The sequence below is a fragment of the Manis pentadactyla genome, assembly GCF_030020395.1.
Source record: "Manis pentadactyla isolate mManPen7 chromosome 15 unlocalized genomic scaffold, mManPen7.hap1 SUPER_15_unloc_1, whole genome shotgun sequence".
Lineage (NCBI taxonomy): Eukaryota > Metazoa > Chordata > Mammalia > Pholidota > Manidae > Manis > Manis pentadactyla.
The window spans coordinates 1,337,850-1,354,947 of NW_026644588.1; the positions used below are offsets into that span (position 1 = coordinate 1,337,850).

The 17,098-nt window shown below is 50.3% G+C and overlaps 1 protein-coding gene across 3 annotated transcripts; it reads left to right on the forward strand.

The window, feature by feature from the left end:
* Positions 1-91: 91 nt before the first annotated feature.
* Positions 92-6,535, forward strand: ZNF772 (zinc finger protein 772). 3 transcript variants are annotated; one of them, XM_057496506.1, is made up of 4 exons: positions 92-517; positions 2,315-2,441; positions 2,888-3,010; positions 3,655-6,535. In XM_057496506.1, the coding sequence occupies exons 1-4, from the start codon at positions 107-109 to the stop codon at positions 4,794-4,796; spliced, it is 1,803 nt and encodes a 600-aa protein (XP_057352489.1). In that variant the 5' UTR covers positions 92-106; the 3' UTR covers positions 4,797-6,535. The 3 variants fall into 3 exon arrangements, with proteins under 3 accessions (XP_057352489.1, XP_036753204.2, XP_036753206.2); XM_036897309.2 differs by having other exon boundaries at positions 92-403; XM_036897311.2 differs by lacking the exon at positions 2,888-3,010 and having other exon boundaries at positions 92-403.
* Positions 6,536-17,098: the final 10,563 nt, after the last annotated feature.

Consider the following 17,098-nt stretch of genomic DNA (forward strand, 5'->3'; position numbering starts at 1 on the left):
TTACCTCCGAGGCTTGGCCTTTTCCCTGGAGGTGACGCGGGCTGCGACTCGCCATCTTGGTGCCTTGGGAACTACACTACCCAGGATTCTCGGCGGCGCCGAGTCCATGAAATACCAGGTCAAGGGCGTTTCCGTTCGTGCGGAAGACTTCGGGGTGGGACTTCTGTTTCCGTCTCGGGAGGACATTTTGATTGCTTCTGCTCCGCCCGCACAGTCTCGGGGACGTGGTGTCAGAGTCGAGGTGACCCGAGAGGGAAGGCGCGAGAGGAGGCGCTGTCTCCCCCGAACAGAGGCAGGCCTGCGTGACCCGGCCGCTAAAGTGTGGGTCCCCGCCTCGTCGCCCTCTGATTCATCTCCTCCACAGGTTCTGATGGCGGCGGCCGCGCCGCTGGGCCCGTTGCAGGTGGGTGCTTCTCCCCGAGACCCATCTTTGAATCCTGGATCCTCGAATGACGGCCGCCTTGGCTTCCTGCAGCCCCGACACCTGTGTCCAGACAACGGAGCAGCCCCGCTCGTGGTTGGTCCTGTTCCAGGCGTCAGGATGATGGGATGCGGAGGGGCGTTAGGGGCAGAGCGCCAGCTGTGCAAAGGCTTGGAGGAGCCACACAGCCTGAGCGTCCGGAAAACTCAGGGTTCTTGGTGTCTGAAAAGATCAGAGAGTTTGAGGAGCAGTGACGCCTGGAAGGCCAGTCTTCATCCCGAGGGTAATGGGAGCCGTGGAAGGTTCTGAACGGAGGAGGGTCACGACCTGAGGGGTATAAAAGTACCCGTATGCTGCTCAGAGGAGAGCCGACTTGGGGTGGGGCTGGGGAGATGAGGACAGAGAGGCACAGGGAGACTGAGACCCAGTCCCAGGTAACAGCTGGTAGTTGGCCCTGGGAACTGAGGCACAGAGGATGACAGCCTGTGTCTTTGTGGCAGAGCAGGGGCAGGGGACAGGCAGGAGCCCTTGGGCCCCTTGCTGGTTTCTTGTCTCAGTTTCCCTCTTCCCTCAGGCCCCCAAGAACTCAGAAACCATTTCGGGCACTATGCAGGTGAAAGGGGATGTCTGTGCTCATCGACCCCATCCCCACCCCACAGCCTACAGGATCGTGGTGTCCTAGAACTCTCCCAGCTCTGGAGTCCGAGAAACCCCAAGCCGGGGCTCTGAGTCCAGGCCAGGGGTTATGTGGAAGGGTTTTCATGTCTGGTAGCCATTGGTTTAAGGTGTGGAATATGTTCCAGGCTGGTTGCACAGGAACCAGCAGGTGCAAATACTTGGAGATGAGATTGAGTTGGGAGTTTTCAAGAAACTGCAGGTCTCTACCATGTTTGGTAGGAATCAAGAGCAGGTGGGCAGGAGTCAGGCCTGGAAAGGTCAGCTGGTCGAGCTAGGCTTCTCTTCTGAGGGTGGTGGAGCAGAGGAGGGAGGTAATCTGATCCACGTGCTAACAGGCACCCTCTGGATGCCAAGTGATGAACTGACTGTGTGTGATGAGGGTTGAGGGAGCGTGGTGGAGATGAGACCAGGGAGAAGCAGCTTCAACAGTCCAGGTGAGGGTGGTAGTGCATGGGCCAGAGGGGTGGCTGTGCAGACGCGAAAAGTGATTCAGTCAGACTTGTTGATGTGAGAGAGAGAGATGACATCAAGGTTTTGGGTCTTACCAGCTGGAAGAGTAGAAGCTCTGTCAGCTGAGAGAGGCACGTCGTGGACATCGGGAGTTTATTTGTGGCCGAGTCTGAGATGTCCAGAGGACACTGAGTGGGGTGGAGGTGTCAGGTGAGCTGCTGGGCACAGGACCGATGTTAGTGAGGGGTTTCCGCCTCCAGGTGGAAGGTGGAGTGTAGACAGGATTAGGAGGGAGAATCTGCACGTCCACAATGGGAGTGCAGTTAGCGGGCCAGGAACGTGATGGTGGAGGCCAGCGACGCAGTGTAGAGCCAGTTATGAGGCGACAGTGATCCAAAGGAGTGATGTGCGTGTTGAAAAGGGTATGAACCGAGGGCCCCCGGTCTGGGGGCTTGAGGGAGGAAGGTGAGCCCAGCTTTGGCTGTCTGGTGAACCAGACCTCAGCAGCCCACGAACCCCGGCCAGCAGGTGCGGGGAGTGAGGGGTGCAGTCCTGCAGGCCAGGCGCAGAGCTTAGAGGGCGCCTTTCTGCCCGCCCGCCTGTTGCCGTGGCTGGACACAATGATCACAGGGACGCTGAGGAGAGAGCGGACACCTGGTCCTGGCACCCCCTCAGTTGAGAAGTCAGGAAGAAGCGAAGCTGGGAGATGTGTGGGGCACGATGCGCAGAGGCTGCTGACAGACTCGGCTCTCCCCGTCGTGGCAGGGCTCTGTGACCTTTGAGGACGTGGCCGTGTACTTCTCCTGGGAGGAGTGGGGGCTCCTGGATGAGGCCCAGAGGCTCCTGTACCGCGAGGTGATGCTGGAGAACTTGGCACTTATGGCCTCGCTGGGTAAGGCCCTCCCATGCTCTCCGGTGCCCTGGACCCGGGCTCTGCCCCTCCCCCCCCGGGGGCAGCCTGGCCCTTCCCGTGTCAGAGCCGTGCTTACTGCCACCCTCCCGGCTGCCTGCTGCCCTGAAGGCTGGCGCGGACACAGGGATAGTGAGGCATCGTGACGACACAGTAGGTCCCAGCCAGCTTGTCCTCTCCCTGGCGGGGACCCTTCCAGACCAATGGCACCCCGGCGCCCCAGCTTTCCCCCCTTCCTCTAGCTGACATTCCCAGTGGCCTGCCTGTGTCAGAAATTGCAGCAACTAGTATGGTCACTATTTGGTGGGACCACCGGAAGGTTCCTGCAAGACCCCGCTTCAAGGTTATTTCTATAATACTTAATTTTCTTCTCTGAAGGTTGGGTTACCCAGACCAGTACTGGCTACTTACCTGTCCTGTCCTTTTAGGATATACATCTTCCACGTCCCGTGGGATTTCCCCGCTGGCGCCCGGCAGCAAGCCCTGGCTGTCTGACTGGGCAGACATGACTCCAGCCGTGACCAGAGAGGCTCGGGGCGGGTGTGGCCCTGGTGAGCAGGAGCTGGGGGAGGTGTGGTGCCAGGGACGGGCTCCAATCACTATGTGACCTCTCTGTGCCCGCAGTTGTCCTAGTGCCAAGGCCACGGTCTGCACTTCCTTTCTGTCTTTACTTTCCTCTTTCCACACTTAGGCTGTGTCTGCTCTTTGGCCTCTGGCTGTTCCCCCCCCACCCCACCCCCCGCTTCCGCCTCTCTCCTGGTCCTCTCTGCTGCTCCCTCCGCAGTGCTCTCTAGAGTTGGTGCTACTTATTGTGTCGTGAGGTGTGCATATAACCTCAGATAGTCCTCAACTACCAGCTCTTCAGTCGTAGCTGTTTAAGGGACTCATTCCTCTGCACAGCCGTCACCTGTCCCCAGAAGCCAAGGCCTCACTAAAACCTGCTTGGGAATGGCTTCATGGAGACCCTGGCTCTTCCAGGCCATACCCACGTCTGTGTCTGCTCCCTGCAAGGCCGCCTCCATTCTGCAACCTTCAGGTGCCACCTGCTGCATGGCAGCCCTTTACTCAACTTGAGCTCAGGCCTTGTCCTGACAGCAGTCCTATGACCTTGATCCTAGTCCCGTTAAATGTTTGTGATGAAGCTGGTCGCTCCCACCAGGTCAGTTTGTACTCACCAGCATTTGTCTGCTTTCAGGTCGTTGGCATGGAGTGGAGGGTAAGGAGATACCTTTTCAGCAGAGCGTTTCTGTAACACTGTCGCAGGTCAGGACTCCTGAGGCAGACTCTTCTACCCAGAAGGCCCAGCCCTCTCAGACATGTGGCCTGGTCTTAAAAGACATTTTGCTCTTGGCTGAGCACCAGGGAACACACTCTGGGCAGAAACCACACATATTTGGGGCATGTGGGACACAATTCTGTTTCAGTTCAAACCTTCACCACCAGAAGCAGCGCAATGGAGAGAAACCCTGTAGAAGGGAGGACAGGGCCTTTCTTGTGAATAGCCGCCTTGTCCAACCATTAGAGACGCCCTTTATGACAGGGGACAGTTGTAAGGACTTCCCAAGTAGCTCGAGTATCTTCCAGCACCATTGCCCACCCAGGAAGTGGATGCCACACAGAAACGCCAAGTGTGTGGAGGCCTTTCAGAGTGGACAAAGACATTACGAGTGCAGCGAATGTGGGAAGGCCTTCAGTCGCAAAGACTCACTTGTCCAGCACCAGAGAGTCCACACTGGAGAGAGGCCTTATGAGTGCAGTGAATGTGGGAAAGCCTTCAGCCGCAAACCCATACTTGCTCAGCATCAGAGAATCCATACTGGTGAAATGCCTTATGAGTGTGGCATATGTGGGAAAGTTTTTAATCATAGCTCCAACCTAATTGTACACCAGAGAGTCCACACTGGAGCAAGGCCTTACAAGTGCAGTGAATGTGGGAAAGCCTACAGCCACAAATCCACACTTGTTCAGCACGAGAGTGTCCACACTGGAGAAAGACCTTACGAGTGCAGTGAATGTGGAAAATATTTTGGTCACAAATACAGACTCATTAAACATTGGAGTGTTCACACTGGGGCAAGGCCTTATGAGTGCATTGCATGTGGGAAGTTCTTTAGCCAAAGCTCTGACCTCATTGCACACCAGAGAGTTCACAATGGTGAAAAGCCCTATGTGTGCAGTGAGTGTGGGAAAGCCTTTAGCCACAAACATGTGCTTATCCAGCACCACAGAATCCATACTGGAGAAAGGCCATATAAGTGCAGTGAATGTGGGAAGGCCTTCAGGCAGAGGGCTTCCCTCATCCGGCATTGGAAAGTTCATGCTGGAGAAAGGCCTTAAGATAGCAGGGATGTGCTGTCTCCTCATTCAACATAATGGCTGGCACCAGAGAAATTCTGAGAGTAGCCTTCGTGATGAGTGCCAGCTATATGGGGAGCTTTTTGGAGCAATATTGCAATTTGTAACCTACCCAGGACCCTTGCCAGAATTCTCACTACCAGTGTCTCTGAAAGATGCCATCCATCTGTTCGTGTCAGGGCCGTAAGTCACCACAACATGCTTTCATAGGCATGCCTCTGCCCCATTCCTAAGAGGGACTCTTCAGTTGCCTAAGCCCACTGAATCTGCTCATTCTCTAGCCTCACCCTCCACAGCTGGTTTAAGCACGGACATGACCAGTTTGGGTGGGGAGGATGCAACGCTTGCTCCATGGGCCGCTTGCAGGTTTCCATTTTTCATGGACTGTGTTGCACTTACAGATTTCTCCAGCCACCAAGTTACCTAACTTGGGAATTGCCTGCCTCTTATTTTCTGGTTTTGCAACAAACATCTTAGTTTTTAAGCTACTTTTTACCTTGGGGATTCTACTCACTATGGGTTGGGTTGAGAACAGAACTGCCACCACGAAGGGGTGAATGGCTTTTGTGAGTGCTCCAATTGTCGTGCCTGGGTGGTGGTAGAATGACTGGCAAAGAACAGCTTTATTCTAGTTTCAGTCTGACCTGCCTTGTTGCTCAAGGCCTCCTAGGAAAGAATATGGACCTTTGACCAGAATCACCCTGAGAGCAGTGGGCATTTGTTGTGACCCCTTCTGACATATCTGGTAGCAGCACCAATGGGGTTCCTTGTTCCCATGGATGTTTCCTACTCCCCAGACCTCTTGAGGAGAGCTTAACCCCTCTGGGACCTGCCAACATCCCTAAAATCTATTATTTGGCAGGTGGATATCACTCCCCTACAAGGACCAGGTAGGAATCATGAGTGGTACAGTGACACTTTCTAATAGGGATTTGGGAGACTGTAGCAAACTGGAGTGTGAATCTTTGAAAGGTCTGTCCACAAATGTATGAGGGTTTACAGAAATGCTCAGGACTCCTCTATGTGTGTCTATGGCTTCAGTCACTGTCACAACAATAAGTCTAAGCATTTTCTGCAATAAACACATTTATTGTGTACAACTTGACAAGTTTCAGTACATGCTTGCACTATGAAACCAAGTTTCCTGAGTGGCTGTACTCCCTCGCCTCCTCACCCATTCCCAAGCAACCATTCATCTTGCTTTTTGTCACTATAGATTTGTTTGCATTTCCTAGAATTTTTTACATATGTATGCAAGATGATTTAATATGTACTCATGTGTCTGGCATCTTTAACTGAATTGTTTTGTGATCATTCTGTGTATCACTAGTTCATTCCTTTTCATCAGTACATTTGCTGAAAGTATTCCTTTTAGAGAAACAGTTCTAAAGAAAGTGATTGTCACTATTACAACCTTAATCTGAAAGTGATGGGCCATTATTTCTGACTTATTCCCAAAACATAGACTAATCCTGGTCCACAAGGGAAGAGACTCCACAGCAGTGTGAATATAGGAAGGTGGGGATTTGTGGGAGGGTGTCTTGGACCCTAGGGGCTGCAATCTTAGTTGTTTTTCTTTTATACTTGTTTACTTTTTTAGTCTTTGATGAATTACATTGACTAATTTCCAAAAGGGAAACCAACCTTGCCTCTTTGAGGTAATACCCCTTGCATTTTATTTGCTGTATTTTTTCTTATTAAAGATTCTTGCACCTATGGAATATGGAGCTCTAATTTTCTTTAATTTCTGGGTTTGGTTGGTATCCTCATTGTGCTGGCTTTATAGGTTAAGTATTCCCTCCACTTCTGTTTCCTGGAAGAGGTCATTAGGAATTGGTATGCTTTCTTCATGTTCCATGGAATTTACTAGTGAAGTGTATGGGCCTGGAGTTTATTTTATGGAAAGGTTTCTAACCACAAATTTAATTTCCATAGTGGATATAGGTCTTCAGAAGTTATTTCTTTTCTCTAGCATGAACTCTGGCAGTGTGCGTCATTCAGGGTGGCTGTTCATTTATTTAAGTAGTCAGATTTTTCAAATGTTTCTTATTTTAGTACCTGTAGAATCTGTAGTGATGCCATCTCCCTTGTTCCTGATACTGGTAATGCCTATATGTCTTTTTTCTTGATCAGTTTTCTTGAACAGAAGTTTATCAATTTTGTTGATCTTAAAGTACTTGGTTTCACTGATTTTTCTGTATCTTTTTTTTTTAATTTATCCTTCTATCATTACCCTTTGCTTTTCTTGGATTTCATGTCTCTTGCTACTCTTAATGTGGAAGCTGAGATCCCCTGAAATCTTTGTTTTTTGCCAAATGTAGTTGTTTAATACTAAAAATTATCCTGTAAGAACTGCTTTAGTTGCTTACCACAAAACCTGATATTTTGTATTTTCACTTTAGTTAAGTTTAAAATCTTTTCCAGTTTCTGTTTGAGTTTTTCCTTTGAGACATGGGCTCTCTTTAGAAGTGTATCTTTTCAAATACTTGGGGTTTTCCTTATGTTTCTGGTAATTGCTTTCTACTTCCATTGTAGTTGGAGTACATTATGACTTGAACTATTTACATGTATTGAGACCTGCCTTATGGCCCTGACTAAGGGCTATCTCGTGTTTCATGCTGACTTGAGAGTGTATATTGTATTGTTTGATGGAAGGCCTAAAAATCAACTATGTTAAAACAGTTGATAATGTCTATTTCTGTATCCTTACTGATTTTTTTTGGTAGGGGCTCTATCAACTATTTGAGGAGAATTGTTACATCTCTGAATTAAAACTGTAGTTGCCTATTTGTGTAGTTTTTTTTAATGACTCTCTTCATCTGTAGTAATATTCTTTGCTCCAAATAATCTACCTTGTCTGATACTGTTAACATGGTGAGCACTTGATTTTGCTTTTCTGAGTATGCAGAAATACTTGCATTTCTGTAGATACTCATGGTTTCTTTCTGTTACATGGCTAAGGTCCTTGGAAGCAATATGATCTTTTGGCGTCTTGATTCTAAACATTTGTAGGTGGAATTATTGCAGCCTTCATTTGAAGGCTAATTTCCCTCCCACTACTGAGACCCAACCATTCAGTGTTTGCCAACTGATGCCTCGTGAGATTTCTCGCTTAAGCTGACTGGAACAGGAACTCTTCCCTTCTCCATATTCGCCTTGGATTATTGCTGTCTAATCCTTTTTTTTTAAACCCAGCCCCTGGTGACTTCTACATAGCACTAGAGGATGACCCTAGCTATATCCCTGAAGGGTTCTTTCTCCTGTACCGAGCTCTGTGGTCGCCGGCCACTGTGGCAGGTGCAGGCTCCAAGGTGTCTCCATGATTCGGGGTGTCTTTGCACTCACCGTCCTTGCATTAGGGCCTGGGAATTTCTTTGCACAGCACCCTGGGACAGCCATGTGGCTCACATCATTTATTTGCTTTCTCTCAGGTCACTGTGTGCCTGAAGTCCAGTGTGCTGAGAATCAGTTTCATATAATTTAAAATTTTTTTTCAAGAAATCTGTGAATCCTCTAAAGCAGAAACCTTGAGTAAATTAGGAAAATTGATATCTCCTACCTCATCAGAAAAGACAGAGAAGACAAATCACCTATTATAAATATGAGCAAGGTAAGAGGATATAGCACTAGATACATCTAAAACATACAGTATTGTGTGATTATTTTAAACAACTCCCAATAAATGGAAATTTGGAGGACAAAGGTTCACTGAAAGTTCCAACTAACCAGGTTCACTTAAGAAGAAATCATCTAAAAAGTCCTTTGTCCAATAAAAACATGTAATTAGTATTTTTAGCACTAGTAGTGTTAATCTGCATATAAATGTAAAAAGCCTCACTAAAAACTTTAGGCAAAGGTGGCTTCACTAATGAATCCTACCATATACTTAAGAAATAATGAAGTATCTGTCAGGCTCTTCCAAAAACTAATAACATAGAACACTTCCCAACTAATTTTATGAAGCCAATATTGCCCTGATAGCAGAACTGGGTAGTGATATTAAAAGAAGATTAAAGACCAATATGAGCATGGAAGCAAAAAAAATCCTTAACAAAATTGTAGGAAATTAAATCTAGCTACACACACACACACACACACACACACTATAGATACACATTTAATGTTTTCAGTTGTTAAGCCAATCAGGAATGTACGATTGAACAACTGAAGTGTATTAATTTAATGCATGTTAAATAGAAGATACAGTATAATAAAGAAATATCTGCCTTTTGAACCATGTTCCTGATACAGATCTTTAAAAATCTTGGAATTCCTGGAGTGATAGGAGACTGTATTATGCTAATAAGGCACCCATGATGGGCTCCTGTAAAGCTTCAGGGTGGGAGCTGGTCATCAGAAAGACCATATGACTAGAAATTTGAAGCAGCCAGACAGACCTGCTGGGAGGGAAGGGGGGCTAGAGGCCAAGTTCAGTCATGTGGCCAGGAACTAATCAATCATGCCTGTGCAATGAGACGTCGATGAAAGTTCTTGACACCAAAGCATGGTGGAGCTGCCTGGCTGGTGAACACGCTGATGTGCAGGAGGCCCGGGTGACCTGACATCCTGGGGAGAGGTCCTGGGTGCTCCACATCAGGACTGTCCCAGCCCTTACCCCACACATCCTTTCCATTCGGCTGTTCCTGAGTTGTATTCTTTATAACTAAACTAGAATTGTAGGCATACCACTTTCAGTGAGTCCTCTGAATCATTCTAGCAAATTATTGAACCTGAAGGTATCGCGGGGATCCCTGGTTATAGTCAATTGGCCAGAAGGACAGCCGACATCTGAAATGAGGACTTAATTGGGGTGCACTGAGCCCTTAAAGATACAGCAAGTGGTGCTAACTTGTGGTAATTGCTATTAGAGAATTGATTTCAAAACCAATTCCCTTAACCTGATGAAGTTCAGCCATTAAAAACCTAAAGCTAACATTAAGCTTAATGGTGAAAATCTGAATGCTTTCTCCTTAATATTAGGAATAAGCAGGGATGTCCACTCTAATATTGCAGTAAGGATCTGTGACAGGACACAAGAAAATTAAAAGAAATAAAAATAAATGGTGTACAAATTATAAAGGAAGAACAAAAATAGTCCTTATTCACGGATGAATGACATGCTTCTCTATTTGGAAAATCCTTAGTTATCTACTTAGGAAGCTAAGTAGGTAGCTAATAAGGTAGATAAGCCAAGGTCCCAGGATAAAAGGTCGATATATAGTGAATGTTTGGAAATTTTAAAATTACACCCTTTAAAACAGCATCAAAATATGAAATATTTAGGAATATGTTTAAATATAATCAAGAACTATAAGCAAATTTACAAAACATTACTGAGCTATACTACATTTCTGAATCTAAAAGCAATATTTTAATTTTAATTTGTTCTCCCTTGTTTCATAGGTTCACATAACTACCAAATTCCCAGTAATTTTTTTTATAGAAATTGACAAACAGGTTCTAAAATTCATATGAAAATTCAAAGGAGCTAAAATACTTAAAACAAATTTTAGAAAGAACAATAAATTTGAAAGCCTTTTACCTGATTTTTAGCTGTGCTATTATCATGAGAGGATGGCTGCAGCCGGAAGCTGGAGTCCAGAAATAGACCCACACATATATTGTCAAAGCATTTTCAGTAAAATTGTCAAGATATTTCAAGCCTGAAAGGATATTTTCAACAAATTGCTTCAAAATTATGACATCCATATGAAAAATCTAAAAACCTCAAAACATCTCAAGTCATTTACTAATAAACTTGAATTGGATCATAAGCCTGAATGCGATTAAAAAACAATACATCTCCCAGGCGGTAACATGAGGAGCACTCTCTGTGGGTTAGACAAAGACTTCCACAAAGGGCATAAAAATCAAAATGCAAAGAAAGTAGTAAATTAGGGCTTTAAAAAAATTTAAAGCCTTGGCTACTAAAAAGACATATTTAATAAAATTAAAAATGCAAATAAAAGCCATACCTGGTAAGAAATATTTGCAAAGTATAGTATATTTGATAATGTATGCAGATTTTAAAATAACATTTCAACAATAATAAAAAACAACCCAATTTAACCAAAAAAAAGTTGTGAATACATGTTTCACTGAAGGACATAGATGAATGATAAATAAGTATGAAAATATACTCAACAGGATTAAGCAGTAGGAATACAGAATAAAATCATGGCCCACAAGCGCACATTCATTTGAATGGCTAAATTCCAAGACTGTCAGGTCAGGGAGGATGTGATGAGGTCTCCCGCATGGTGCTGGGGGGAGTGCAAGATGTTAAAGCCCCCTTTAGAAACTGGAAATTTCCATAAAACTATACATGCACTGACCATGTGATGCAGCCTCCTCATTTGTAGGTGTTCACCTAAGAGCAATAAAAATGTGTGTCCACAGCAACAGCAGCTTTATTGACAAAAGCCAGTCACTGGGAACAAATTCTGCCTGTGCCCATCCATGGGTGAATGGGTCATTGCATTAGTTTGCCAGGGCTGTCCTGATGCACCACCACAGACCAGGTGGCCTGAACAATAGAAACATTTCTCATAGTTCTGTGGCTGGAAGTCCAAAATAAAGATGCTGGCAGGGTTGGTATGCATCGAGGCCTTGCTCCTGGCTTGCAGAGAGCCGCCCTTTTCCTGTTCATGCAGTGGTCCTTCTGAGCACATGCACCCCACATGAATCTGTGTGTCCTAATTCTTATAAGGGGCCAGGTAGATTGGCTTAGTGTCCACCCTAATGGTTTCATTATAAGTTACTTTCAAAAGCCCCATCTCCCAACATGCTCACATTCTGAGGTACTGGGCTGGGCTTCCACTTATGAATTTTTGGGGAACACAACTCAGCCTTGTGATGTGAAAACAGCCATTCTGAGTTGCTGCCTGGGCATTTTACCGCATGACAAGCCTGCTCACACCCAGTCTGGACATTGAGAGAAGGACCCAAGTTTAGGATTCCCACCACCAGTTTCCACTTTGCTTTTCCCGAGGCATCTTGTAAAAACCACTCAAAGTGAAGCCATCAACAATGAGGGGCTGCTGCCCCAACACCTTGTAAGTAACACGTGCTTGCCTGGCTCCTGCTCGCTGGGGACCTAGGACAGAGGACTGCCCTTCTTCCAGCTCACTGCGCCCTCAGTCTGGGATGTATGACAAAACTGAGTTTATTTCCTTTTGTGAATGTATTGATACTGCACCTTAACCAACGTGGCCCTGGGATTTTCACTTCCCCAAAGGGGAGTGTGCATGCTGGGGTGCTCCCTGGTGCCCCCTGTGTGGGTATCTTGTGCCTCCTCCCTCAGCCAGTGTATTATCTGTGTATTATTAAAACACCAGCTGCAGATATTCCAACAATGTCACTTTTTGTTTACTGCCTGCCATTTTCCCTATACCTTACATCTAAATGTCCATCTTCCCACTTTTACGGAGGAGGACATGAGGCCTGGAGAGAAGTGACATGATATTTCCAGTCAAAGCACAACAGTTCATGGTGTCCACTGTGAATTCCTCTCTATTCCCAGAATCAAAGCTCTCAGACATCAGGGTGCTCTGTCTCACCTGTGCCATGCCTCCAAGACCAGAGCCTTCTCACTCTTACACACTCGGTATGTTTCTGTCACAGTCGCTGTGCCATCTGTTTTCATGTTTCCCATATGGACTGATGACCACCTTCCCTGCTCAAGAACAAGCCCCACATTGCTGTCATCCATGTCATCCCACTACCGAGAACACAGCACTCAGAGTTTGGAGAAAGACAGGGACTGGCTAACATTCTTCTTGTTGGAGCAGGGCCACTGCAGGTCCCCCAGAACAACCACGTATATGAAGACTGGACAGAGAGAGCTGGATGTTGACAGATTATCCCTCGTGGGCGCTTCACCCACTGGGAGGTGTCTAACTCCCGCTTCAGGCAGTCTGGGGCCCAGGGCTCCTGATGGACCACCTTGTGCCAAAAAACTCCCAGATATAGAAAGAAAACCCTCTTCTTTGAACCAAGAAGTGTTCCCTGAGAAAGGATTCCCCACCTCTCATCTCTGGTCCACGTACAGCCACAGCTAAGGCCCAGACAGTCCTCCTGAGAGGAGAGGAAACAAGGCGGGCCCTCAAAAGGCAATGCCATTTGCAACTACATAGGTGGAGCTAGAGGGTATTATGCTCAGTGAAATAAGCCAGGCAGAAAAAGACAAGTACCAAATGATTTCACTCATATGCAGAGTATAAGAACAAAGAAAAAACGGAAGGAGCAAAACAGCAGCAGAGTCACTGAACCCAAGAATGGACTAACAGTTACCAAAGGGAAAGGGACTGAGGAGGGTGGGTGGGAAGGGAGGGATAAGGGGGGGAAGAAAGGGGGCCTTATGATTAGCACGTGTAATGTGGGGGGCCACAGGGAGGACTGTGCAACACAGAGAAGACAAGTAGTGATTCTACAGCATCTTACTATGCTGATGGACAGTGACTGTAATGGGGTGGGGGGGGACTTGGTGAAGGGGGGAGCCTAGTAAACATAATGTTCCTCATGTAATTGTAGATTAATGATACAAAAAAAAAAAGAAATACAAGAGATAACAAGTGCTAGTGAGAATGTGGAGAAAAGGGAACCCTTGTACCTTATTGATTGTAAATTGATTTTACCCTGTGAATTGGTGCAGCCACTATGGAAAACAATATGGAGGTTCCTCAGAAACTTAAAAATAGAACAACTGTATGATCCAGCAATCCCACCTCTGAGCATATATCCAAAGGAAATAAAGTCAGGCTCTCGAAGAGAAAAAAAAGGCAACACATTTCCTTAAGACTATAGGAGCTATACATGCTGTCCTAACAACATTAAAAATTTAGAGGAAAAAGTGAGTATCTTTTTCACTGAGAGGAATGTGTGCAATGACGACATTAAGAAAAACACCACACAAGGGTTAGTGCCAACACTGCAACACCGAGTATGCGTGTGACCATACACAAGGCCCGGAGGAGGGCTGGAGAGCAGACACGATGATTTTTATCTTTCTGGGTAGTTCAAAGGCCATGTGGATGCTTTTATGGAGTTTGAAATTAGCCCCGAAGGAAGAATTTCAAAGCAGCGGAACTGACCTGAGCGCCTGGAAGGGGTCCGCGGCATTAGCTGCGAACCCCACGCTATGACGTTTGCATGTGTCAGTTTGCCCGTTAAACCTCCAGGAACTTTACAACACTTCACAGAAACTTCTGTAAGATTTAACAATGAGATTTCTCCATGCTTGCTTTTCTGAATTTATCAGGAATTTTACTTAGTTGTGTATTTCGCTGTTTGCCGCAGCTGTAATCCAACACCTAGAAAACTTCCGAGGTGGGCTTAGAAACTCACGCCTGCTCGAGAGGAAAGGACCCGAGAAACACCAGGAAGAGCGGAGAACTAGGGCTTGTCTGGGACGGTGTGGGTAAACTTGTAATATTTCCAGACCATCGCGCCGGGCTTTGGTGCATCTGCACATCCTCAGGGGGGGGGGGGGGGGTCAGTGGGCAATTACCTGGGCAACTGAGGGCGTGTCTGATCCTGGGTTTAAGGGGAGGGGCTGGTTGGCCTGCCTGCTTCTTCCGGAGCAGATGGCGCTGGGCTGCAGTTTGTAAGTAATAAATGGGTTTTAAACTTCATTTCTCCTTTTGACCGATTTCGGCTTTTAGAGGTATTTTGCCCCGGGATTTCCTCTCCCCGGACTCACAGTGCCCCTCCACCCGCGGGGACCGACCGGGGCGCCCTGCTCCGTGGGGAGCTCGGCCCGGGCCCAGCCGTGAGTCCAGCGGAGGGCGCGACGGGCTCGTCCGTCGGACTCGAACTTCTCCCCCGTTTTCCCGAGTCCCGGCCCGAAATCGCCGGCCTGGGCTTGTGGAGGCCCACATAGGATGCGCGGGGCCCGGCCGCGGTCCCTCGTGGGCACCGTCCTCTGCGGAATTTTCTCTGTCCCAACAGCGAACCGCGCTGCAGCAGGGGAGGCGTCCACGCCGGCGCGCGTGGGTCCCGGTGGCTGGGAGGCTTTCTCGCTCATCGTCCCGAGTCCGCACCGGCCCCGCCGTCTGTGGGGCCCCTGGACGCCCAGCCGCCTGGGGGGCGGGCCGAGGCCCCTCGGTGGAACTCCTGCCGGGGGCTGACGTGGGCGTCCAGCGCGGCCTGGAGAGGGGGCGCCTCCGCGGGAGTATTTCCAAGTTCCGATTTGGACACACAACTGACCGATCCCGCCCGCCCTCCGGCAGACGGCGTCCTCGGGCCGCTTCAATGCCTTCGGCTCCCGCGTGGACCGGCCTGCCCAGGAGCTCCAGGGCTGACGGAGATGGCGCGGCACGGGGGCTGGGGGGCTGGGCAGCGGTCCCAGGAAGCCGTCGTGACCCGTCGGCCTTACCAGGCCGCGGGAGCAGCGTTTTGTTTCGCCTTTAGTTAACATTTTTTGCAGCCGAGTAGGCAGCCGACAGGCTCCCCGGAGGTCAGCGGAGGAGGTGGGATCCTTACACTCGCAATCGAGCGCTGGGGTCGGTCGCGACGGGACGCGCGGCTGCTTGTCTCCGGCCTGAGGGCCGCCGGGGCCTGCGCCGGCTCTCCTGCGCCTGGGCGACCGGGACGCGGGGCCGCCCCTGGTCTCCAGCACCGTGGGCCGGTCGCCCGCCCCGAGCACTGCCCGCAGGCGCCCAGGCGCGCCGAGAAGCCCCCTACAGACTGCCGGCACGCAGGTGTCTTCTCGGGACTGCCGGCTGCTCCTCCCTCAGAACGGAGATCGGCTGCGCCCGCGGGCTTTCCGGTGGCCTCTCTCGCCGGACTGCCCTTAGGGTCTCCGGAGCCGGGTAGCGGGATCGCGCCCCCAAGGTCCGGCCCCGGCTCCGCCGGTCGAGCCACGGGCGTTGCCCTGCCTCTGCCCGCATCCTGTCCCTTCCCTCTGGCGGCACGGCTGCGGAACCCGGCCGTCCTGGCTCTGCCAGCCTCGGCCTCACGGCGCTGGCCGGCCGGGGCCTCGGGCACTGCAGGTCCTTGTCCGTTTCTCGCTTGCCCCGTGAGCCGCTCTCCGCAGGGGAGTGGCGTCTCTCCGCGCTGCAGCCCCTTGGTCTTCTGTGCGACCCCCGAGTGCCTGAGGCCAAGCGGCGGCGGCGTCCCGATTCCTGGCAGCCCTCCGGTCCCTGACGTGTGAGAGTCGCCCCCTCTTCCAGCTGCGCACAGTGTGTCCGGCGGGCGCGCCCTGCACGGTGAGCCGTGGGACAAGTCAGACACGAGGCGCTAGCGTCTTTAGAAACTGCCGCGCGGCGTGGACGCGTGAGGGGACAAGTCGTAAGAATGCGAAGCTGCTCGGCAAACCGACGCGTCCAGCGTGGGGCACAGGTCCCAGCCCGAGGGCGAGCACCCGTCGGGGCGCTGGGTTGGGTAGACGCGCCCTCTGTAAGGTGACGTCCCTAGTGCGCCCAGTGGATGCTGGGGTGCCGGACTCCAAAGTGCAGGTCGCGCACCGCAGCCATGGGTGCGGCTTCCACCCACCGCGTGCAAGCACGTTTTCCTCCCCGGTTCGCAGGGTCTTCGGCCCTGAGGTGGGCCGGGCACCATTATTTGCCCGCTGGGTTCCTCTTTGCTCCTTGGGCGGGGGAGGAGCGCTACAGGGCCGGCTTTTCCGACTCCTACCAAGGGGCCCGTTCCAAGCCCCATGCCGCGTGCGGCCCTCCGACAGCTCACGGCCCGGACACCAGCAGGGTCGCACGCGTCGGGCCGTCTCCGGAACGCTCCAGGGACGTGGCTCCAGAGCGCCCTGGAAGGATGGGTGGTTGGACCTCACGGCGGGGATCTTGTGGGGTTCCTGGGGGTGGAGGCTCAAGGGTGGCGAGGCTGGCCGCATGCAAGGCATCCAGAGGCCACGCTGGTGTTTGTGGGGGCGGATCCCACGGCCGTTCAAGGACGTGGCCGCCTTGAGGCCTTTTCCTGGGTTCCTCTGGGTCCCCGCCCTGGGCTGCGCCTCCGCCTGGTTACTGACGACCCTCTCCTGCCCGAGCTAGGTCGACCGTCTGTGCTGTCCGGCCTGGGACTGAACCAGCCTCGGAGTGGGTGTCGCACCGGCCCCGACGGCTAGTGCCGTTTCCGGGTGTTTTTCGCCCCACATGGAGCCCAGTGAGGCCGCACGAAATGTCGGAGGGCGGTGGAGGCAGGGCGAAACCTGGAGGAGGCACCCAGGCCAGGTGGCTTCCTCGAGGCTACGGGGCCTGCCGCTGTTCTGCGGGAGCCGTCGGGCAGTGGCTGCCGGGGGCCCTGGTGAGCGGTGGGGAGACTAAAGCTTCCCG

Excerpts from the sequence above, each read along its gene's own strand:
- ZNF772 (XM_057496506.1), top strand. The coding sequence starts at position 107 with ATGAAATACCAGGTCAAGGGCGTTTCCGTTCGTGCGGAAGACTTCGGG. Across the intron at positions 518-2,314 it reads ACGGAGCAGCCCCGCTCGTG|GGCTCTGTGACCTTTGAGGA; the intron begins GTTGGTCCTGTT and ends CCGTCGTGGCAG. Across the intron at positions 2,442-2,887 it reads GGCACTTATGGCCTCGCTGG|GATATACATCTTCCACGTCC; the intron begins GTAAGGCCCTCC and ends CTGTCCTTTTAG.